At 42.4% G+C, this 20,509-nt stretch overlaps 2 protein-coding genes across 6 annotated transcripts; both read right to left on the reverse strand.

Moving 5' to 3' along the window:
• Window positions 1-5,346: 5,346 nt before the first annotated feature.
• On the reverse strand, window positions 5,347-10,957 carry LOC121905506 (zinc finger E-box-binding homeobox 1). 4 transcript variants are annotated; one of them, XM_042423771.1, is made up of 3 exons: window positions 10,864-10,957; window positions 7,363-9,849; window positions 5,347-6,317 (listed from the first exon to the last, which is right to left on the reverse strand). In XM_042423771.1, exons 2-3 carry the CDS (start codon window positions 9,823-9,825, stop codon window positions 5,958-5,960), a joined length of 2,823 nt encoding a protein of 940 aa, XP_042279705.1. In that variant the 5' UTR covers window positions 9,826-9,849; window positions 10,864-10,957; the 3' UTR covers window positions 5,347-5,957. The 4 variants fall into 4 exon arrangements, with proteins under 4 accessions (XP_042279705.1, XP_042279706.1, XP_042279704.1 ...); XM_042423772.1 differs by lacking the exon at window positions 10,864-10,957 and adding an exon at window positions 10,600-10,856; XM_042423770.1 differs by lacking the exon at window positions 10,864-10,957 and adding an exon at window positions 10,210-10,856.
• A 235-nt stretch (window positions 10,958-11,192) lies between these two features.
• ntd5 (ntl-dependent gene 5) lies at window positions 11,193-20,087 on the reverse strand. 2 transcript variants are annotated; one of them, XM_042423776.1, is made up of 9 exons: window positions 20,013-20,087; window positions 18,371-18,505; window positions 17,752-17,943; window positions 16,461-16,490; window positions 13,508-13,631; window positions 12,962-13,038; window positions 12,355-12,537; window positions 11,916-12,113; window positions 11,193-11,799 (listed from the first exon to the last, which is right to left on the reverse strand). In XM_042423776.1, exons 1-9 carry the CDS (start codon window positions 20,077-20,079, stop codon window positions 11,717-11,719), a joined length of 1,089 nt encoding a protein of 362 aa, XP_042279710.1. In that variant the 5' UTR covers window positions 20,080-20,087; the 3' UTR covers window positions 11,193-11,716. The 2 variants fall into 2 exon arrangements, with proteins under 2 accessions (XP_042279710.1, XP_042279711.1); XM_042423777.1 differs by lacking the exon at window positions 16,461-16,490.
• Between the last annotated feature and the right edge of the window lie 422 nt (window positions 20,088-20,509).

Raw genomic sequence — 20,509 nt, forward strand, 5'->3', positions numbered from 1 at the left:
ATAGTGCCTTTGGGCTGCAGAGGGGGAAAAGTGGGGGAAGTGAGGTCGTAGCTGGAGCACCTGTTCCGTCGGTTTGACAGACAGGCCGGTGTGTGCTGGTTCAGCAGGTCATAGAAGAGGGAGGGAAGGAGGGAGGGAGACTGAGAGGGAGTGGGTGGGTGAGGGTGAGGCAGAAGAGACGGCAAAAGTTAAAGAGAAGGAAAGGGGAACCGCACGGGAAAAGTCTTAATGACAGGGACAGGAAGAGGGGAGCCAATAGGGAAACAGACCAAGAAGGAGGTTGCTGCCATTTTATCTGATGTGGAAGGAAAGAGTCTGACGTTGAGTTCCACTAATCAGAGAACACAGAGCAGAGATAGCACCGCATGGGCCAATTACGGTTGCCATGGAACAAAATTCGAGCAACTAATGGAACACAAAATGAATGGGAACCTTAATTTAATACATGGTTACAGACGGACAGCTCTTGTAGGTGCTATTTGCACAGTGCGTCTGTGTTTTCCTTCATTATAAAATCTCACCTTTGACAGCTTTTCCTCTCGTGCCCTGTGAATGCATTTCACACGCACGCACGCACGCACACACATAACAGACATATATAAACACTGACTGCACTGACAGCGTGGCACATTATTGGAGGAAAGGTGATGTAATTGCTTTTTCCTCTGGTTCCCCACCACAGCTACACCCTCTCCCCTACAGCCGGGACTCCCTTTCTGATTAACACCTGTTACCCTCCTTCTTCCTCCCTCCCTCCCACTCCTTCCCCCCCTCTCTCTCTCTCTCTCTCTCTCTCACTCTCTCTCACACACACACACAGACTCACACTCCATAGTGTTAATCCTGCACTGTGTCTGGTGAGCGAGGAGGCTTGCATGCTGTTAACCTTTCCCTTGTGCTGTATCATATTTCTCTGTGTAATTCTGGGCTTCTTTTTTTGCAGCACACCAGCTAAAAACACACTTGGCCCATCATACAGCTTTGAGTGGAAATATACTACATGTGTAGGCGATTTCATATATTTATGTGAAAAAAAAAAAAAAAAAAAAGCTTCCTTCGCTGCTGAAACTGCAGAATTTTAATGTAAATCCAGCCCTCCCAAGGCTCAGTCTTCTGCTTTTCACCCTGGTATAAGTATCCCTCCACCATTTGAGAGAGCTGAGAGACAGTATAAGGAAAGAGCCAGTACATGCAGCACTTCATAAGTGTAAGTGTGCCCTCACATGGCTGAACTGTGTAACGACAGACATGCATGTTGGACCCAAAAAAAAAGCATCCACAGTTAGTTTAGCTCTCCATCATTTTGGCTCTCAGTGGCAATAATGAGACGCCTGTGATGCAACAGAGCGGGTATACAACAAACATATCAAAGTGCCGAATGTATCAAAGAGGATAAAAAGCTGAAACATACCAGCCTAACACTTCATTACATCTGCTGCCTCTGCCTGGTCGTTCATCACTGGATCTATTCTCGTCCCTCTCCCCTCTCCTCCACTACCTTTATCACTTCAATCACTTGGCGATGTGCCTCGTGCCACTCAGAAGGCCTGCTGCCTGTTCCACTTCACGCAACACAAACACAGGCACACACACGGACACATTTCAAACACACACACACACACACACACACACACACACACACACACACTGCAGATTTCTGTCCTCAGTCTGTCTGTCATCCATCTGTCTGTCAGTCACTGCACTTTGAAGCTCTGTACAACCTGGACAGTTACCAACCCTGCACACACATACTGTACTGTACACACACACACACACACACACATACACTCATCTCCAGCTGGACTGCTGATCTCACACACTTGGTCGGCTGAATATTCATCATCATCACGCACTGAGGACCTTGTAGGCTCAGCGATGCAACAGCCCAGTGGAGTCAATTAGGGGACGAGAATCTGATTTGTGTCAATTTATTCTTTTTTTTTCTGACAGATCAGCATTGATTTAATGGCTGAACTCTCCGAGTGACCTTAACAACGAGTACCCGGCACTTAAATGAGTTTCTACAACAGAGCAGTTAGGAGCAGTTGTTAGTTAGAGGCCCATCTTTTATGGGATGAGGAGGTGTAAGCATGACTACAAAATGAAATGAATCAAGTTAATGATTACACTGGTTGCAGGGTTTTCTAATGGGAGAGCGGTGAGTGAAATGGATTAAACATTCTATCACGGTATTTGTAACATTATATTGTGATACATATACCTGTCTATAGTTATTATTCATAAATAAAACAGACAGTTATGCACACACAATGGCTTATTGAGGGGATTAAATAACTAGTAAATCAAGATTCTTCATCACATTGTTGCAACAACCTTGTAAATCTTTTTTTTTTTCTAGGATGTGCTGGCAGCTTAGAGGTTAAAGATGCTGAACATAAACTGAAGCATCCTCAGTTCAAGTCGTCAGGGACCTTTGTTGCATGTCCTTCCACATTTATTTATTTCTCTTATTTTGTGTCATCCCTCACTGTCGAGTCTCATAAAATGCTCAAAATATTTTTAAAAATCCAATAGTGCCATAAAGTAGACATTCTCATTGATTTGCTACTTCAAATACAATGGACAACAAGAGAGTAAAAAGCAGCGACCACAACAAATAATTCATAATCTCTGACAGTTTAAAAATGTGCATCACAGCATACACTTACCGAGCACTTTATTAGGAACACCTGTGCAATCTAATGCAATCCAATACAACAGCTCTGCCATACATTCTCTTTTTATGAAGCTTATACATTTTCAGTTTTCATTGTCAGAAAGGTGATAATTCTACTTTATTATTGAGGTTGTAGTGGTTGATGGTGGTGTACTGGAGGGCATCATATTGACAAGGGTTCCTAATATTTTGTCCACTCCATTAAAATACATGAAAATATTAGGAACACTTTTCAATATAATGTACTCCAGCACACCACCACACACTGCGACCTGAATGATAAACATGATTAATAAAATAGAATTATCACCTTTTTGACAAAAATTGAAAATGGCGAAGCTTCGTAAAAGTAGACTTAATGGCAGAGCTGTTGTATTGGATTGCAGTAGATTGCACAGGGTTTGTTTGTTTTTTACACTTTCTTGATCTTTCAAGAAACATAAACAATACAGAACTATATCAATATACAAACACAATACAAAAAAATAAAGTAAAATAAATATACATTATCCTGTAGCTAGTAATCACCAATGTCCAACTTCATCCCACCATACAGTCAACATAAAGCGAGGCCTGCTAGGCTTCCTCATAGAGGAGAATATCAATCACCTCCAAATCCACTCAGCTGACCTAGTATACTTTCCAAGTCTGTATGTTCAAAGTCATTAATAAAAGGACCCCACGCTTTTTAAATAGCTCTTGTTTTCCCTTAATGGAATAGGTATGTTTTTACATGCAGACAGTTCTTCATTTACCAATACTTGGTCTATTTACATTTTTTGATAGTGCTATTATCCGTTTTGCCTGTAACAAACATAGATCTAAAATTATTTGTTCTTTCTTCCTTATATTACATTCTTTTGGATAATAACCTAATAAGAAGAACTTGGGCTCCATAGTTAATTGAATTGATAAAATCTCTTCCATCATATATTTTTCCGCTTCCCACAACTTCTTTTATCTTATTACATTGCCAAACACAATGAAAAAATGTTCCCTTAGCTTGTCCACATTTAAAACATAAATCTGGGATATTACTATTAAATTTATTATCTTTTCTGGGATAATATATGTGCGCATCAGCCAATTATATTGTAAAATCTTAAGACGGGTATTTGCAGTTCGTGTTTGAGCGTCCTTGCAAGCACGTTCCCACTAATCAAATGAAATGTCTTCCTGTAAATCCTCTCTCCAAACTCTAAGTTTAGCTTTGGAAGTCTCAGGGGACCAAGATATAAGTAAGTAATAAAATACAGATATTAAGTTTCTTCCTGTGCAGTCCTTTAAAATAGTTTTCTCTAATGGTGAATAGGGAGGTATATTTAGTGATTGTTTTTGGCTTGCTCCAATGAAGCGTCTGAGATGCAAGAATTTGAAAAAATGTTTCCGTGTTTAATTACAAGCTCCTCAGATGACATCAGTTTATCATCCTAAACCCAATGTCAGCTCTACCTCGAAGCGAAGTCATCATTTCCCTAAATTGGACTAAAACATGATAGAGAATGTGGTTCAGCCAGGTGTGTCCTCACCTCATGCAAACATTAATCATGTTCCTAACAATGGGGTTAGTAGTTTTTTTGAAGACTAGCTGAGTACATTTATGTGGGAAGAGATAACTCTAAAGATTGGAGCCCCATCTCTCTCCAGGCTGGTCATTTGTAAAATAAAACATAATAGTTCTCAATTGAGCTGCCCAATAGTACCAGAGACAGTTAGAACGCTGGAGCACCCCTCTAACAATTATTAGATTGCACAGGTGTTCCTAATAAAGTGCTCAGTGAGTGTATATCTACATATCTCTGAGCCACAATGTGTATTGTATTTAACTGTGTAATTCATAAGCCCTGCTGAGATAAAAGGTCATTTCTGTAATTAAGAGCGCTCCCTCTGTGAGTTGCTGATTATATATTCATTTAAAGGTATAAAATAGTAAAAGTAAGATGTGCACTAAACGTCTGCTCTTACTGTTTTACTAGAGCAAATACTTCACTATCTCTGTCTTTCTGCAGCACATGCTCTATTCTCAGAAAGTCTGCTTGGTTAACCTTTGCTCCACACACTCTATACCTCTCTCCTTCCACTAACCACCTATAAAAGTGAGTTTGCCGAACTATAATACAATGGCGCTTAGAGCAGGGCTTTCAGCATGCATCTCTATTCACACAATGGCCAATGTAGAAATAAGGAATGGGACGGCCATGAGGATCCAGTCAGGTCATTTGAGCGATACGGTATTTAATAACTTATCTTGAGCTTAGCTCTGTTAGGCTCCATGGCTTAAATGGAGCAGAAAATTGAGAGTGCAAAAAACAGAGGACTGTCTTACAAACTCAATTACTCCCTGGAGGCAGTCCAAGTGGTCAGCTTGAATGGCCCAGCAGATATATATCGGGTATCTTTTTCTTCACAAAGATCCGTGTAAAGTCTGGTCTGGTCTTTGGTAATTAATGTAGAAAAGAGAATCGAGTCGTAGGATCATCTTAAATTAAAGGAGAGATATGGACCTTGTGTTCATTACCAAGCAGAGTTATATGTGATTAAAACCTTTTTATGCAAAGCCACATTAGAGATACTCCATCTGTATAAAAAAAGACACCGAGGTTTAATAGAAAACGGGACAAAGATTCAGTTACAGTTGTCAAAATTTAATTGAAATAAGTTAATATAATTCACATTAAACAAAAAATCTGAATATAGTGTTTATGTTAGAACAACTCAAAACATTTGGTCAAACTCTTACATGATACGTATTAAATACATAAAATCAACAGGCAACAAAGGACAAAGTAAGTATTTTCATTCACAATGTAAAAAAAGTGAATATTGAGTAAAGTAAAACAAGTGCAAATGACTCACAGTGTCTCTGACGGTAAGAAAGATAGATTACATCTTTCACATAAGATAGTGCAGAAGTGCAGCTCTTCATATATACAACTAGAGCAGAGAATTGTTTTAGTAAATAAGTTATCTTTCTTTTTGAGCACTTTAGGGTTTTATCATGTGGATTGTGTGGGAATGCAATTTAATGGGGACATGTTAGCATTATAGTTAATATTTTGACCTCACATAAAAAACATGATTTTCAAGCTTTCCCTTTCATATATGCATCTTTTTTTTCATACAGGAAAGCAAATTCAAAATCATGTATGACTTTGAAGGCTTTATTTTTGGCCCATCAAATGGAATGGGAATAATATACATTCATATAAATAAATTAGCATCAAAACATTAAAATAAATATTGCAAGTGCTCCCTTCTTTGAATGTTAGTTAATTACTCCTTAAGTTTCCATTTCAGACTCCGAGTTATCCAAATTAGACACAGTTGAGCTGTACCATTCGGCACTCTCTTCCTCTTCCTGCACTCCGGATCCGCCGCCTCCTCCGTCTCCTCGGCAGCCTCCTCTGTCTCTTCTCTCGCTCAGCATTTCCATGGCTACTTGGTGGTATGGGTGTTTGCGTTTGGTGTGTCGGCGTAGTGTGTTGCGCTCTGCAAAGCGCGTGTGGCAAAGTTGGCACTGGTAGGGTTTCTCTCCAGTGTGGACCCTTTGGTGACGCTGGAGCTCACCGGCCTCCCTGAAGCGTTTGGCGCATATGGGGCACACAAAGTTCCTCTGGCCTGTGTGGATGTGCTTGTGTCTCTGTTGAGAGAAACATTTTATCAAAAATCTGTAGAAAATGAAACTCAACACTTGGCTTTAATCAATATCTTTATGCTAGCAATGGATCACATGACTACTTGTATGTAAACAGGGTCACAAATAGTTAAAAATCCATAATTATCACCTGAACCTGCAGTTTCCCTCAACTCTCAACAGTATTTTGGCATCTTTAAGCTCATTTTGTTATCTTCGAGCCAGCAGAAAAATAATAGTCAACTATTTTGATAAGAGATTAATTGTTTTGAGTAATTTTTTAGTGTAAAGTGCTAAAACTCTCTCGTTTCAGCTTCTTAAATGTGAATATTTTCTGGTTTCTTTAGTCTTCTATGACAGTAAACTGAATATCTTTGGGTTGTGGACAGTTGGACAGGACAAAACAAGACATTTTAGGTTGCATCGTAGGCTTTAGGAAACAGTGACCAACATATTTCACCATTTTCAGACATTTTAAAGACCAAACAACAAATCAACTAATCAACAGATAAAATATTCAACAGATGAATCAATAATGAAAATAATCGTTAGTTGTAGCTGTATTCTCATAACTGCATTTTCAGTTGCAGCAAGCAGCTGTTGTCAATGAAAAAGCTCTAAAAATCCACTGAACGCTACCTGCCCAACACCAAACAGCAAACAGACAAAGTTAGTGACTAGCTGGTGAACACAGTGGAGCATTTAGCAGCTAAAGAGAAAAAGAGATCTTTCTCAAAAATTGGTGAAGACCAAAGCTAAAAACTAAAAAGAAAATGAATATTGGTGAATATTATTCATCAGGTGGCCAGAAACACGACTCCAAATGAATACTAATGTTGCTCCGTATTTGCTGGATGTGTAAATAGGAAACTGTTAACAAATTATTATGTCAGAGTTGTATTCACAGCATGTTTCCCGATGCCACCGGAAAATTAGTTATTGCACATTATCTAACAGTCGCTGCACTAATAATTTGTGACATCTAATTAAATGATTTCTGTTATTACTTTTGTTGCTGATGAAATGATGTTTATAATTTGTTTGCACTGACCTGCAGATGGCTGGAGCGTTTGAAGGCTTTGCCGCACTGCTGGCAAACGTGAGGCTTCTTCTGTGAGTGAGTGATGGCATGGCGCTCAAGGTCAGAGAGGTAAAAGAAGACCCGCGGGCACAACTGGCAGTACAGCACCCTGCGGGAGCTCATGGCGTTGGGTGACGCCGCTGGAGAGAGAGGATCCAGCGGGTCAAGGGGGTCAAGTTTGCCAGAGGGGAGGATGGGTCCAATCAGAGGGGAGGAGGGAGCAGCGGCGCTGGAGAAGTAAATATGGTCCTCCAGAGGTAAATGTTCTGACTGCAGGTCAGAGGGGTCAAATTTGGGCTCTGAAGCTGGTGATTGGGCTTCTGCCTCTGAGCTGGGCTGAGCTAAGGGGTCATAGGTCAAACCAGCAGCGCACTGTGTGTGTGGAGAGGATGCTGCTGCTGTAAAAGTTGATGGCTTGTTGTTCTCATTTGAGACTTCTTCAGCAGATATGGCTTCAGTTCCGAGGTTTGAATCAGAAGAGTTGATCTGAGTGTGAATGAGTGCTCCTCCAGAAGTGTTAAGGTGATTGTTCTGGAGAGCGGGGGCGGGCGAGGGGACAGCAAGAGAGGTGAGAACGGAGCTGGAGTTTACATTATTCACTCCCGACAGGATAACGGGGGGGTTATTGGGGCTTAGTCTGATGACAGGTTGAGACAGCGTGGGCAGAGGTGATCCCAGTGTGCTGACCTGACCAGAGGGCAGAGGAAGAGAGACTGAGGCGGAGTCGGCAGTGATCTGGGACAACTGACCGGTTGTGGGGTCGAGGACAGCGATAGGAGTGGAGGTAGAGGCAGAGTCACCAGAGGAAGAGGTTACAGACGAAAGGAGAAGAAACATAGGAGCGGAAGCACCAGGTGAGGTCTGAGTGACAGAAAGGGGAAGCGAGAGACCCACCGGAGCAGAGGAGAGCTGGGTAGAGGAAGAGGAGGATGATAAAAGCAGAATCGGAGCATTAGTAGAGGAGTTTGTGAGGATCTGAATGGGCTGGCTGGAGACTGATATCCCAGAGGGTTGGGACAGAGCAGCTTTAGGCTCCTGAACAGATTTACACGGCTCTGAGGCCTTAGAGGAATCTGAGTTTGTGATCAAACTCATGAAGACTTCTGGAGCCTTTGTCTGATCCACACCTAGTGATGGTGAATCAGTAGCAGGGGCTGGTGAGGGATATATATCATCAGAAGGTGCATTTAGTGCATTATCTAAACTTTGGCTGTGGCTAGGACCTGCTAACATGGCCAACTGCGATGACCCCTTTCTCTCCACCTCTGCTGGATTCGCCTGATCTGACTGAGGATCCTCTGACGTGGAAGCATCGACTTGTGGCACTTTGAGTCCGTCTGAACTGAGAGTATACGGGATTCCTTGGTCGTCTATGAGAAGAAGGTTCTCTGTGTCACAGTCTATCGAAGAGAGGGAGGTGAAGACAGAGGTAGAAAAGAACGAAGGAGACAAGAGAGAGTCTTCAAGCGTATCTGTGCCACCCATGCAGTACACAGAGTCCTCTCCATCATCTTCTTCTACTATGTCTCTGTCTCCTTCTCCTTCGTATTCATCTACCTCCATAATCAATGAGCTCTCACAGACAGAATCATCCAGAAAGCGCCCTCGACTTTCTCTTTTCTTGGGCAAACTCAGGTCTAGCGGTTCTGTCTGTTCCTCCATCCTCACTTCATCAAACTTCTTACAAGATTTCAAGTCCATTTCTTGCAAAATTAGAGGAATATTTTTCTCCAGTTCTCTCTCTGCACTTTCCTCTTTAATCCCCTGCCAGCTTAGTATTTTAACTGTATTGGTGTTGGAGATAAAAGGAGTTTCTGACCCATCAGTGTGGATGATTTTAGCATCCAAAACATCCCTTTTCTCCCCCCTCTGTGCTTCCGTACCATGGAATGATTCTGCTTCAGTCTTTTGATGTGTAACTTCCTTGATCTCTCCTTCATTCTTAACAGCAGATATTTGGATTTTACCACTGTTTTCTTCTGTGATCACTGCTCCGGCTGAGATCAAAACAGGTCTTCTGAAATGTGAGCGAGCAAAGTCTTTGGTCAGGCTGATGGTGGAGTTTGTGATTGGCCTTTTGCACCGTGGGGGAACAACAATTTTGATTCTGATTGGCTGGCTGCGCAGAACAGGCACTCCAGTCTTTACTGTAATTGGCTGCCTGAACCCACCAATCTTACTTGTTTCCTGAGAGGCTGGCTTAGAAGTCCCGCCCACCTCTGGCTTTTTCCCATTGATTGATAGAGCATCCTGCCTGATGGTCACTGCTTTGACAGGGCATGGCTGGAGGTTACCTGCTAGAGTACTTGGTGAGGTTTTTTCCTTTGGGTCCAGAAAAACCTCTGTCACTGGCCCTGATCCCTCTGCACACTGGCTGCCATTTTGGACATCCAGGCTGCCACTGGTCAGGACTGTAGCCAACTGAGAATCCATTTTGGGGCATACCTATTTATATTTCTATAAAATAGGAATAAAATAATAAATTAGAAACTCAGAGAAGCAGAATTAGAGTGAAAAATAAACACATTTCATGGTGGAAAGGGAAAGGAATTAAATAAATAATTGGGGTTGGTTGAGAAAACTCATGTCTGGTGATTATTGGGGTCAAGTTGAGAGCAAAAAGCCAATAATCACCATTGATTTTGTGATATTCTTTACATATTAAGCAGATGATGCTTTCTAATCCCACAGTCCGAATTGATGAGCGACTCATGTGACCCCCTCCTCTTCCTCCTCCTCCTCCTCCTCAGCAGCAGACCGTCCTGTTAATTGTGCTACCTTGCATGATCCTAAATTATAGCTCAGCGGATTGCTTACCGAGGGGTCGCCTGGAGTCGCCGATCATTCACAAAAACGCACCGGAGTACAGAAGGGTCCGAATGATGTGAGCGAAATAACATTTCCTCTCTCATACTTCTACCATCCACATGCAACACGAATAAATAGCTAATAACTCGTTTCATTTCGGATCTGCCTCACATCATTATTCATATTTCGTTTTAGTTTTGCGTATACCAGCCTGTTCTCTTTGGTTAAAAATTTGGCTGAGGATAAACCGAGGAGTCCTGTCCGCGGAGGACGCCATTACGCACAGTCCTAGGTGCGAAATGCCAAGATCATTATGATGCGTGTGCGCCTTGACAGCTCTCGGACCTGGGACAACACCATCACTACATCACATCTGAGTAGAGAAACGTGTATATTTACAGACTGTCGCGGTGTGGAGCGGATCCTTCCCTTTTGCACCGGAGCCTGCTCGGACCTACAGCCAGCCATTTTAGAGCCGAGGGTCCGAGACACCGAGAGCGCAACCCGGCAGCTTTAGGACAAACTTTCCCGCCGCGCTGTCATTTATTGCAGCCCTGCTGTCAGAGCCGGCGGAGGACGCGCCGGACACGCTTTCGATACATTTAAAACTGTATTTTTAAACTATACTCCACCCATACACTCGCTGCATAGGGACTGGCTTACCCGAGCTGTGGATATTTCCGGAGGACCAAATATGACTGTGCAGTGTAAAGGGTGATGCTGCGAATGCTGAGGGAGGGAGGGGTCAAGGGGAGTTGCTATGGTGTCGCAGCCTACCGGGTCCGACCAGTAGCCATGTTCAGCCTATGAGTACTGTTGAACCTGCAGCCTGCAAAAGGAGCTTTCCCTCTGCGCGCCTGGCAGTCAAAGAGACGGAGGCAAAGCTGCAAGAGATAAATATGAGGATGGAGAAAAATGGGCTTGAACTCTCCTAGTTGGACTTTCTGTGTTGTTAAAAAAAAAAGAGAGAGAAAGAGAGACAGAGAGCTAAACCACTTTGACATAATTTTATTTAAAATCACTCACATCTTTACAACTTACAAGCCTCAAGACTTGATGCGTTCCGGCTCAACAGAGGAAAGAGAGATCACACAGTGAGATATCACAGAGTCAAGCCATTATGAGTTAGGCTACATGGATGTACCATCACAGGCATAACAAATGGTGTAGTATGTATTAGAGCTATATACATCATTTATGGATTGCCATCTACAATATGCATCGGCTCAAGCTGGAGGAGGATGAAAGTACTACTTGAGGGGTTACAATTAAGCCTGCAGTGTGATATTATGCAGGAGAGAGTGACAAAGGCCACAAGCACAGGAGAGACGTACAGATTATAGGGTGCTGATGCACAGGATCACTGTGAAAAATATTTCAGCGTCTAACAGACCACGATCATAGCACAGATTATGACATAGCATAGTGTAAGCGAAGCTGCAGAGTGTTCATGGTGCTGCTGTGTGTGTGTCAGGAGGTGTTGGTATGTGTGGGTCGAGGTCAGACATGGAGGTCATTACTCCACATCATCAGGCTCGCACGCTTCGATCTCTGAGACCAGCCGATGAGGGAAGAGTTTATACTGCAGCCATGTGGGCTCTGAAAAAGAAAGAGAAAGTCAAGGGTACCGTCATTAATACATCCAACTGACATCTGCTGACACAGATATAGATAAGAAAATGATGTATGGCCTGTAAGAGTGGCCCAAGGTTTACCAAGATAGCAGGCTGGTGGCTGCAGGTTTCCGTCAAAGCAGGTCTGGGTTGCAGTGAAGCTGCACTGCTTGCGAGGGTGTTTGCAGTAGAATGTCACATTTTCCCCATGAGGAACCATGGCATCTGTAATGTCAAAGGGCCAGCGCTTCACCCCACCGATCTCCACACGGCTCCTCTCAGCGGGGATGAGACAGCGAGCTGGGAACAACATGGTATCAGAGTATAAGTATGAAATGCAAAATGCTATTTCTGCATGCTTGTAAGTGATTAAGCCTGTGCAAATTGGTGTTAGCATGTTTGTAGTTTGCATGTTTGCATACTGCATACATTCAGTGTTTTTATCTGCGTAAGTAGACTCTTATTTTAAGTTATTTAATTAGTCAAATGCATAGATTTTGTTTCTGGTGCAGACATTTGAAACCTCCAGGATCTCCCTCACCTCTGCAGTATGGGGGAGATGCACTCCAGCTGCCGTTTGACAGGCAGGTGACCTTCTGGGGTCCATCCAGCAGGAAGTTCTTTTTGCAGAGGTAGTGGATGTCAAAGCCCACTTCATATTCCGTCTTCTGGACAGCCACCACGTAACCCTGCTCCACCTCTCGAGGGGGCTGGCAGTACACATCTAGGGGAGTGAGAGGATTATTCTTATTTTTTATACAAAACTCAGGGTCAGACTTATTTCATATCCTATAAGAATTCCCCATTCAAGTGTAACAGGCCATGAAATGCCAGTTTAAGCCACAAGATGGCAGAAAAGCACTGCGAAAGAGAGCAGTAGAGCCTGACGGATGTACATTTGAAGGGGCTTCAGTCTGTCTCCTTTGATTCACTCAAACATGCACACATGAACGCAAGCATGAAACACAATTTCCATCCATTCAAAGTGATCACATATGCAGTCTCTCTGTTCATTCAATCACACCTCAACCATCACTCCTTCTTCTCCTGCAAATCTTAAAGACAGACTGAGTGAAAGAGTGTTAAGAGGATGTAACCTACATGCACGTTCACATGCGTATGGTCAGTGCATGAGATAGTACACTTACTTTTACAGATGGGGTGAGGATACTGCCAGGTTTGATTCTCCTGGCAGAAGTTTTCACTGCTCCCCACTATATCCGCTCTGCAGTAGAGAAAAGGAGAGAGCGGCTGTGACAGATGGCTGTGTGGCATGTACAGTATTGACAGCTAAAGGAGCGTCGTCTAAATAAAAGTGATGAAAAAAGGTGTAAATGATTCCTTTTTCCACTCGAGTGTCTAAATTCTGTGTGTACCAGATCTGGCTGACACATCTACTCAGGCTCATCTTATCCTGTGGATGAGTCAGTGTGAAAAGGGGAGTCAATGCGAGATTAGACTGTAATGACCTAGTTAGCTCAATGGAGAGATCGTCAGCTGGGAGATCAAAATGAATTTGTTTGCCATTCATCACTCATCATTCCCCGATACCTCTTCTTTATTCAAGCCTTCACTTAATCTTCACACTACATCCTCATCCCTCTCACTTCCTCCATTTCTACCTCTGTACCATCTCAGGTTTTCATAGCCTCTGCCTACGCACTCACAACCTTAAACCTCCCATGTTCTCTCACCCCGACAGGCAGCTGTAGCCGATGGATGTTCCTACAATAGCGTCGCCCTGGATGCTGAAAGTGTTGATCACTTCCTCAGGCAGAGGGCAGGTTTGGGCAGCAGACGGTTCAGGCTGCTGAGTCTCTGAAGGTCAGAGAAGAAGAGGAGGAGCAAACAAGCAGCAGGAGGTTAAAGACTTTGCTGTCAGATAAGGAACAGCATAACAGACAGATGTGATATTTTCTCTGCTTTTCATCTGCTCTTGGATTTGCCCAAGTAAGCAATGTATTATTTCATCTTAATACCCAAACCTGTAGAAAAAACAGCAGTTATTTTACATTTTGTGCTGTTTATTTAACAGATGAAGAAAAGTAGCATCTTCCCAAACCAGTGGTGGAACGTACGTTACTCAAGTACTCTAAGTTCAATCCTGAGGTATTTGTTCTTTACTCTAGTATTTTTAAATTATGCCTTTTAATACTTCTACTTCACCACAGTTCAGAGGCAAATATTGTACTTTTTACTCCACTAAATTTATCTGCAGCTGTAGTTACTAGTTAATACAAAACCTGTAATAAAGGTATAAAATACAATACCCAACAGTGTAAGGTAATTAAAATGGACTCAGCCTTGACATGCCCCAGTATAAAAATACTGCTTACACATCAACGTGCCAGCAATAATTATTGTAATAAAATAAATAATAATATCATACTGTCAATACAGACATTACTGAATACTGAAATCTTGAATGCAGATCTTGTGCTTGTAGCGGAATATCAACAGTCAGGTGCCCATTTGAACACTCAAATAAGTTTTGCTGGCTGTAATTATTCCTCCTGTCCATACAGGCCATTAGAAGAGACTCTCCAAATGCATTTACAGTGTAAGTGATGGGAGACAAAATCCACAGTCCTCGTTTTGAGAAAAAAATATTTTTAAAAATTTATCTGACAGTTATATGAGGCTTCAGCCATCTGAGTTAGTCAAATAAACTGGATATCTTCCACAGTTACAGTCTTTTTAGGGGAAAATTCCCACTTTGTGTCTGAGTGTTTTCCTGTTCAGCTGCAGAGGTAGTATAGTAACAATTAGAGGGAATTTGGCACTAAAAAGACTTTACCTTTGAAAGACATTGACTTGATTTGACTCATTTGAACGGCTGAAGCTTCATATTAGCTTCAAATAAACTTTTAAATAATTTTTTGCGCAAAGTGAAGACCTTGTCCCCCATCACTTAGACTGACGGTGCCTTATGAAGGGATCTTCTTATGGTCTGTATGAACAGGATGGACGATTACAGCAAGAAAAGCATGTGTCAGTGTTCATTTGAGCACCTTTGGGCTATTGTTTTAGGACAGAATTGAAAAACTTTGAACCTACCCTTTAAGTAAAGGTTTTTAATTTGTCCTTCACTACTGCCCTGTAGTGACACTGATGTGTGACGTTTGTAAAGCACCTCAAAGAGAAATGCAGCAAGTACACTCAGTGTTTATCTAATGTCTGTGTGTGTGTCGCATTGTAATTCAAAGAATTAAACACTCATACAAACACAGTATATACCCAAAATAGCCCAGACTGACAGAACCTGCACAGAGGAAAAATTAGAGTCCGCATTGGTATGTGATTAATGAAAGCAAATAAGTGAAAAAACATGAAAGAAAGAAAGCAGGAATGTCCATCATGCTACCTCATTTAACTTGTATAAACCAAGGTTTCTATTTAGTTTGTGGCCCACGGAGGCGTTTCACCCAGTGTCTTGTTCTATTTAAGTTGTAATAACCCTTCTTAGGTAATAAATCAAAGTTCGATGAGCAGGTGAAACGCCCTACACCTCTCCACGCTCACAGCTATATTCTGTGATTGTGTAACACCTAGCAGTGTTCATTCCTGAAAGTTTGAGTGCCTCATGCTCATGGAAATATAAATATCAAGAGTGGTGCTTGGAGAGAGGCTGGAGCGACCTGAGCTTCATCAAGCGCAGGGTTTCGGAGCTGAGCGCAGCTTTGAAAGGCAGAGACAGCTCTTGCCTGAGGGCTGTCTTGGTTATCTGAAACCAAGAAACGTTAATATAAGGATGTAAAGGGACCTATGGGAGAGGGAGAGTTACGAGTCTGTTTGGCTGTGGATGAGAGCCCGAAGCCGAGTTCTGTTTTCACATACCGCCCCTCTCCTGCCTCGCACTGCTGCCACCCACACACGCTGCAGCACAAAACTGCTATGAAGCAGGTATATCAAATTCATCTTTTAAAAAATTAGAAAATAGTGATTTTGAATGAGCATCTGCGATAAATATACAGCAACCGGATTGAGATTAAAGACCAAAAGTCCAGCCAGGCTTCATATTTGCCCCTTTCTGTATTTTTTTTTTCTCCTCTGCCTTTCTCACACAAACATACACACAGACGCATGCACACACCACAAACTAAATAGCCCCAAGCTGGATGCTTGTCCTTGGCTTCCATTGTAGAAAGAGACCTTATCAGAGGCCTCAGATGGAAGAGGATGAGAGGAGAAAGAGATGAGAGGAAAAGAGGATGAGAGAAGAGAGCAGAGGAGAGGAGAACAGGGAACAGAAAGGCCTGAAGCAGCATGAGCAAGAGAGCTCTCTGACTCTCCTGACTGTGATCTGTCGCCCACACACACACACACACAAACACACACACACACACACACACATGCACACGTAGAAACTCTGTGACACATGTGCAATCCGCCCCCCCCCTACACACACACACACACACACATCTAATGTACACAGAAAAAAATCTACCTCTCTCCGATAAACACACACACACACAGACAGACACACGTTCACACTCACACTGTGCGCACACAGCTCTGCGCCACTTTGACAGTGATCTGCCACCTACTGCCTCTTAACAGGCATGAAGGAGCTCGACTCACACTCAAAACACACACATGCAAAGGACACACAATGCAAACGCTCTCACACGTTCAAATCCCACCTACCTTCTGCTTGTCTCTCAACAGGAAGATACTCTACGAGAGAGAGGGAGAGAGCTGAAAATCATATCTTTATTTCATATCTTTGAATAGCTTAAAAATCTCAGAGAGAACGGGATCCAGCTGGGTTGAGGATTCCTAAAAAAGCATGTTTGCTGTAGCTCCAGGTGTGTGAATAATGCAGCAGGCCTCACACCTTTACAGCTGAAATTTTATTGTTTTTATCAGAGCTGACAGGTTGACAAAAGCAATGAGCAGAACATATTTTAAGGTGCTGTGTGTTAATGAGATGTGTTGTGATACTAAGAAGCATTGATAGCTTTACTTTCATGTACCGCTGTGCACAGTGGGAGAAATAATAAGGCTGCACAGCAGCAGAACAAATTTTGTCTTTTGTGGTGCAGCCTATTCAGATTTTGGTTCTATATTTAGAGAGACAGAAAGTTCAGATATTTCACCACTAGATTATCTCGGGGCACAGTGGTACTTTGGTTGTAAATTAACATGAATCATGGAAATGGTCTTTCCAAATGTGTTTACAGCTCTGCCCTGCTGACCTATGTCACATGTCAGTTTTAGGTCAGTTAAGACATCTACCACATATTATCGACTTATAATGTTAGATCTTTATTGACACTTTCTCCACAATGTGTTGATTCATCTTGATTATATTTTTAGGCTGTAATCTGTGTTTTTGTTGTGTTGCATTGCTTTATATGGTTTGTTTGTTTTTTTTGGACTTTTTGTCCATGAGTGGACTGCAATGCAAGTCAATACAACAAACCCACAAACTAAATGCAAAATACATAGATTTGTGAGCTGTAGCATTGACTCTGATAGCATGCATGTGTTTTCAGATTTCATCATTTAAACTTATCAAGAGTTCAGCAGTAAAACCTTCAGACAGCCGATATGAACAACTAAAGCTCCGGTTGCTATGGTGATGAGGAGAACAGGTCCCAGTTGTGCAATGTCTCGGTCGACATGATCACAGAGGGGTTTCATTCCTGACTATCTGTCTCTCTCTCTCTGTCTGTCTCGCTGTCTGTCTCTGTCTTTCATAAACACAAAAAGCTACCTTCAGTCTTTGACCACCGACCTAAACACATGTACGGCACACATGCAGTGCGCCTGTTGCTTCTGTTAAACAAGAAACACAATATTACATTTGAGAAAGTAACAAATACCACAGCAACGTTCTTTCCAGATAATGTTTATTACCTGTGCCATGAATTCCTTGTTATGAAGGAACATGGAGAGAGAAAAAGAACATTTCTCTGTTGAACTCAAAACCCACCTGTGCAGATGGGCTCATCCCCACTCCACTGTCGGTCACCTTGACAACGGCGAATAGTGGCATCCAAGCCATTGGGCAATGCGAATCCTGGCTTGCAGCGCACTTCAAGCAGGGCAGAAAAAGAGTGAGTGGGAGAGAGCAGGCGAGCCACTGAGCTTTCACTAGGGGGTAGAGGCCAGGGACAAGTACGACCTGAGGAGAAAAGAGATGATCCGGAGAGAAGAGAGGAGAGAGGAAGCCGTAACAAAAAGATTCTCAGAATGTGCTGGATTGTTCCTTGTATTAAAAGAAATTGAATGGTAACACTAAACCACTTTTAAAGGACACTAATGAGGTTGTATAACTAGACTGGATCCATGCACAGTGCCCCCTTTTTACAATGCACAAGCATAATAAAAAGCTTGTGTTCAGTTCTGGCACAGAGCACATTTTGAGTCCACATTTTGTGCATGACCAAGGCTTTTATTTTATTTTCCAGGAAAACACACACACGGACAGATGTATGTTGGCACAGCTGCGTGTACACACACACACACACACACTCAAACACTTCTAATGACTGAGCCCACAATGGTGTTCACAGTGACAACTGAGGGCACACATGCATACAAATAGTTACCTGGAGCCACACAGCTGAGACCACACTGGCCGTCACACAGACACTGGCGCTTGCTGCCACAATCTTTGTCTGCTTTGCAGGGCCGAGGACACGTCCTCCTCCTCTCCTCTCCCAGGAGTCTCTCTGGACACGACCCTGTTGTGATACCACACACACTATCACACTCTCACAGTAATTGCCCCTTTGTTTACTTCTACTCCATTCATGGCCCCTTGTAAAAACCGCAAACACTAAGGGCCGCAATAAGATTTTGTTTGCCAGTTTGCCTCCTTTGCTTTCTGTTTGAAGGAGAGTAAACCCAGTGTGGGTGGCCGGGCAAGCATTTACCACCCAGGTTGCCTGATAAGTAAGTATTTAGATGGAATGCTTTACTACTCTTTGCCATTCAGCTATCAGTCTTGTTTTTCCCTAAAAAGTGTTATCGCACTTCTGTGAATAGTATTTATTGCATATTTACTCAGTTGAATAACTTTGTCTAAAATGCAATTCATGTTTGAACCGAATCAGTCTATCAGAGTCCTCTAGTACCCATAAACCCTCCTCATTTTCCTCATTTCTTCACTATAGATTCCATCAGACATCATAAAAACAACTTATTTCACAATGCACGCCAACATCCACACCCTCAATGTACAGAACATTTGAGGGGGAGCGGGGAGGGAAAAGGGGGAGACAGACTGGGTTCCCCATAATTCATCTCACAGAATGAAAACATGTGTGCTACTGTATTCACTCTGCCCAAAGCACGTGTGAGCACTTTTCCCACCCAAACACACATGTGCTGTGCTTATGTACACATGATCGTCCCTGTTCAGCATGGAGACACACTGTACAGTACATCCATGTAGCACCTATTACACTGGCAATAATCACTGCATATCATGAAATATGGACCAATGTTAGAATTGTCTACGGAGCTATACATTTAAAATAAAAACTGTGATCACATAATTAATAAATAAATGAAACAAGTAAACTCATTTACATTGACTTGACTTAATTCATTATTGATTAATCTATCAATTATTTTCTCGATTAGTTGATTAGTCATTTAATCTTCAAAATGTCCGAAATGTTGATCACTGTTTCCCAAAGCATGCGACCTAAGATGTTTTGACTTGTCCCAACCAAAAGTCCACAACCCAAAGATATTTGGTTTACGGTCACAGAAGACTAAAGAGACCAGAAAATATTCACATTTAAGGAGCTGGAGCGAGAGTTTTAGCACTTAACCTTAAAAAATGGTTCAAAACAATTGAGCAGCTTTCCAAATAGCAAATTTTCTGTCGATCGACTACCTGATCAATCAACAAATCATTGCAGCTCTAAATCAGTGCACTATGAACATGAATACACTATATTGCACAGTCCCTTCTTCAGTTAGTGCAAATGATTAAGTGCAACTGATTAATTGCACATTTCCAAGCCTTGATTGCATCATTATCTTTACATCCAAATGCAACAAAGCTTGCAGGGAAAATTTCAACTGTATATTGCACCAACAAAGGTAACTCAGTTAATAAATACAAAAGTAATTCCCCATCAAACCCCAGTATTTATTGACAGGTAAGCTGTGTTCATTGTGTATGCAGGGTTTATTGCTCTCCCAGGTGTGAGTGATGGATAGAGTCAGAGGGCTTACCTGAAGCCTGCAGGGACACAGTTCCAGTCAGAGCCCACAAGGACAGCAGCAGCAGTGCACGGTCCATCCTTGAAGCCAGGCCTCAGACGATATGAGGGAGGGACGCACAGACACAGCATTTTTAAGGAAGGGGAACAAAGGGTGGGAGAGGGGGGGAGAGAGAGTGAGAGAGGGAGTGAAAGAGAGCGAGAGAGAGGGTACAGCCCAGGAGCACACATCTGGTTTGTGTTGAGGAGGAGAGATTTGGGAAAAATTCCATTCTGAAGGACCTTTCACCCATTTCTGTTGAGACAGCAGATAACGGGGATGACCTATGTATGGCTGTTGCCCCAAAGCACAACAAACAAACAGGAATAAACAAACAGGAAATTGCAATCAACTGAGGATTTTTTGGGGGGGATTTCACCTGATGTTAAAAACCCAACATTTAATCTTCTACACATTGAACCACGTAGCTCAATGTGGCTTTAATTCTTTAATTTACAGATCTGTATACA

Source organism: Thunnus maccoyii, chromosome 10 (genome assembly GCF_910596095.1).
Source record: "Thunnus maccoyii chromosome 10, fThuMac1.1, whole genome shotgun sequence".
NCBI classification, from domain to species: Eukaryota; Metazoa; Chordata; class Actinopteri; order Scombriformes; family Scombridae; genus Thunnus; species Thunnus maccoyii.

Coding starts and splice junctions, on each gene's coding strand:
- LOC121905506 (XM_042423771.1), bottom strand. CDS start 9,825: ATGGATTCTCAGTTGGCTACAGTCCTGACCAGTGGCAGCCTGGATGTC. Junction 6,318..7,362: donor AACGCTCCAGCCATCTGCAG/GTCAGTGCAAAC, acceptor TTCTCTCAACAG/AGACACAAGCACATCCACAC.
- ntd5 (XM_042423776.1), bottom strand. CDS start 20,079: ATGGACCGTGCACTGCTGCTGCTGTCCTTGTGGGCTCTGACTGGAACT. Junction 13,039..13,507: donor GGCTACAGCTGCCTGTCGGG/GTGAGAGAACAT, acceptor TCTCTACTGCAG/AGCGGATATAGTGGGGAGCA. Junction 12,114..12,354: donor ATCTCCCCCATACTGCAGAG/GTGAGGGAGATC, acceptor TGTTGTTCCCAG/CTCGCTGTCTCATCCCCGCT.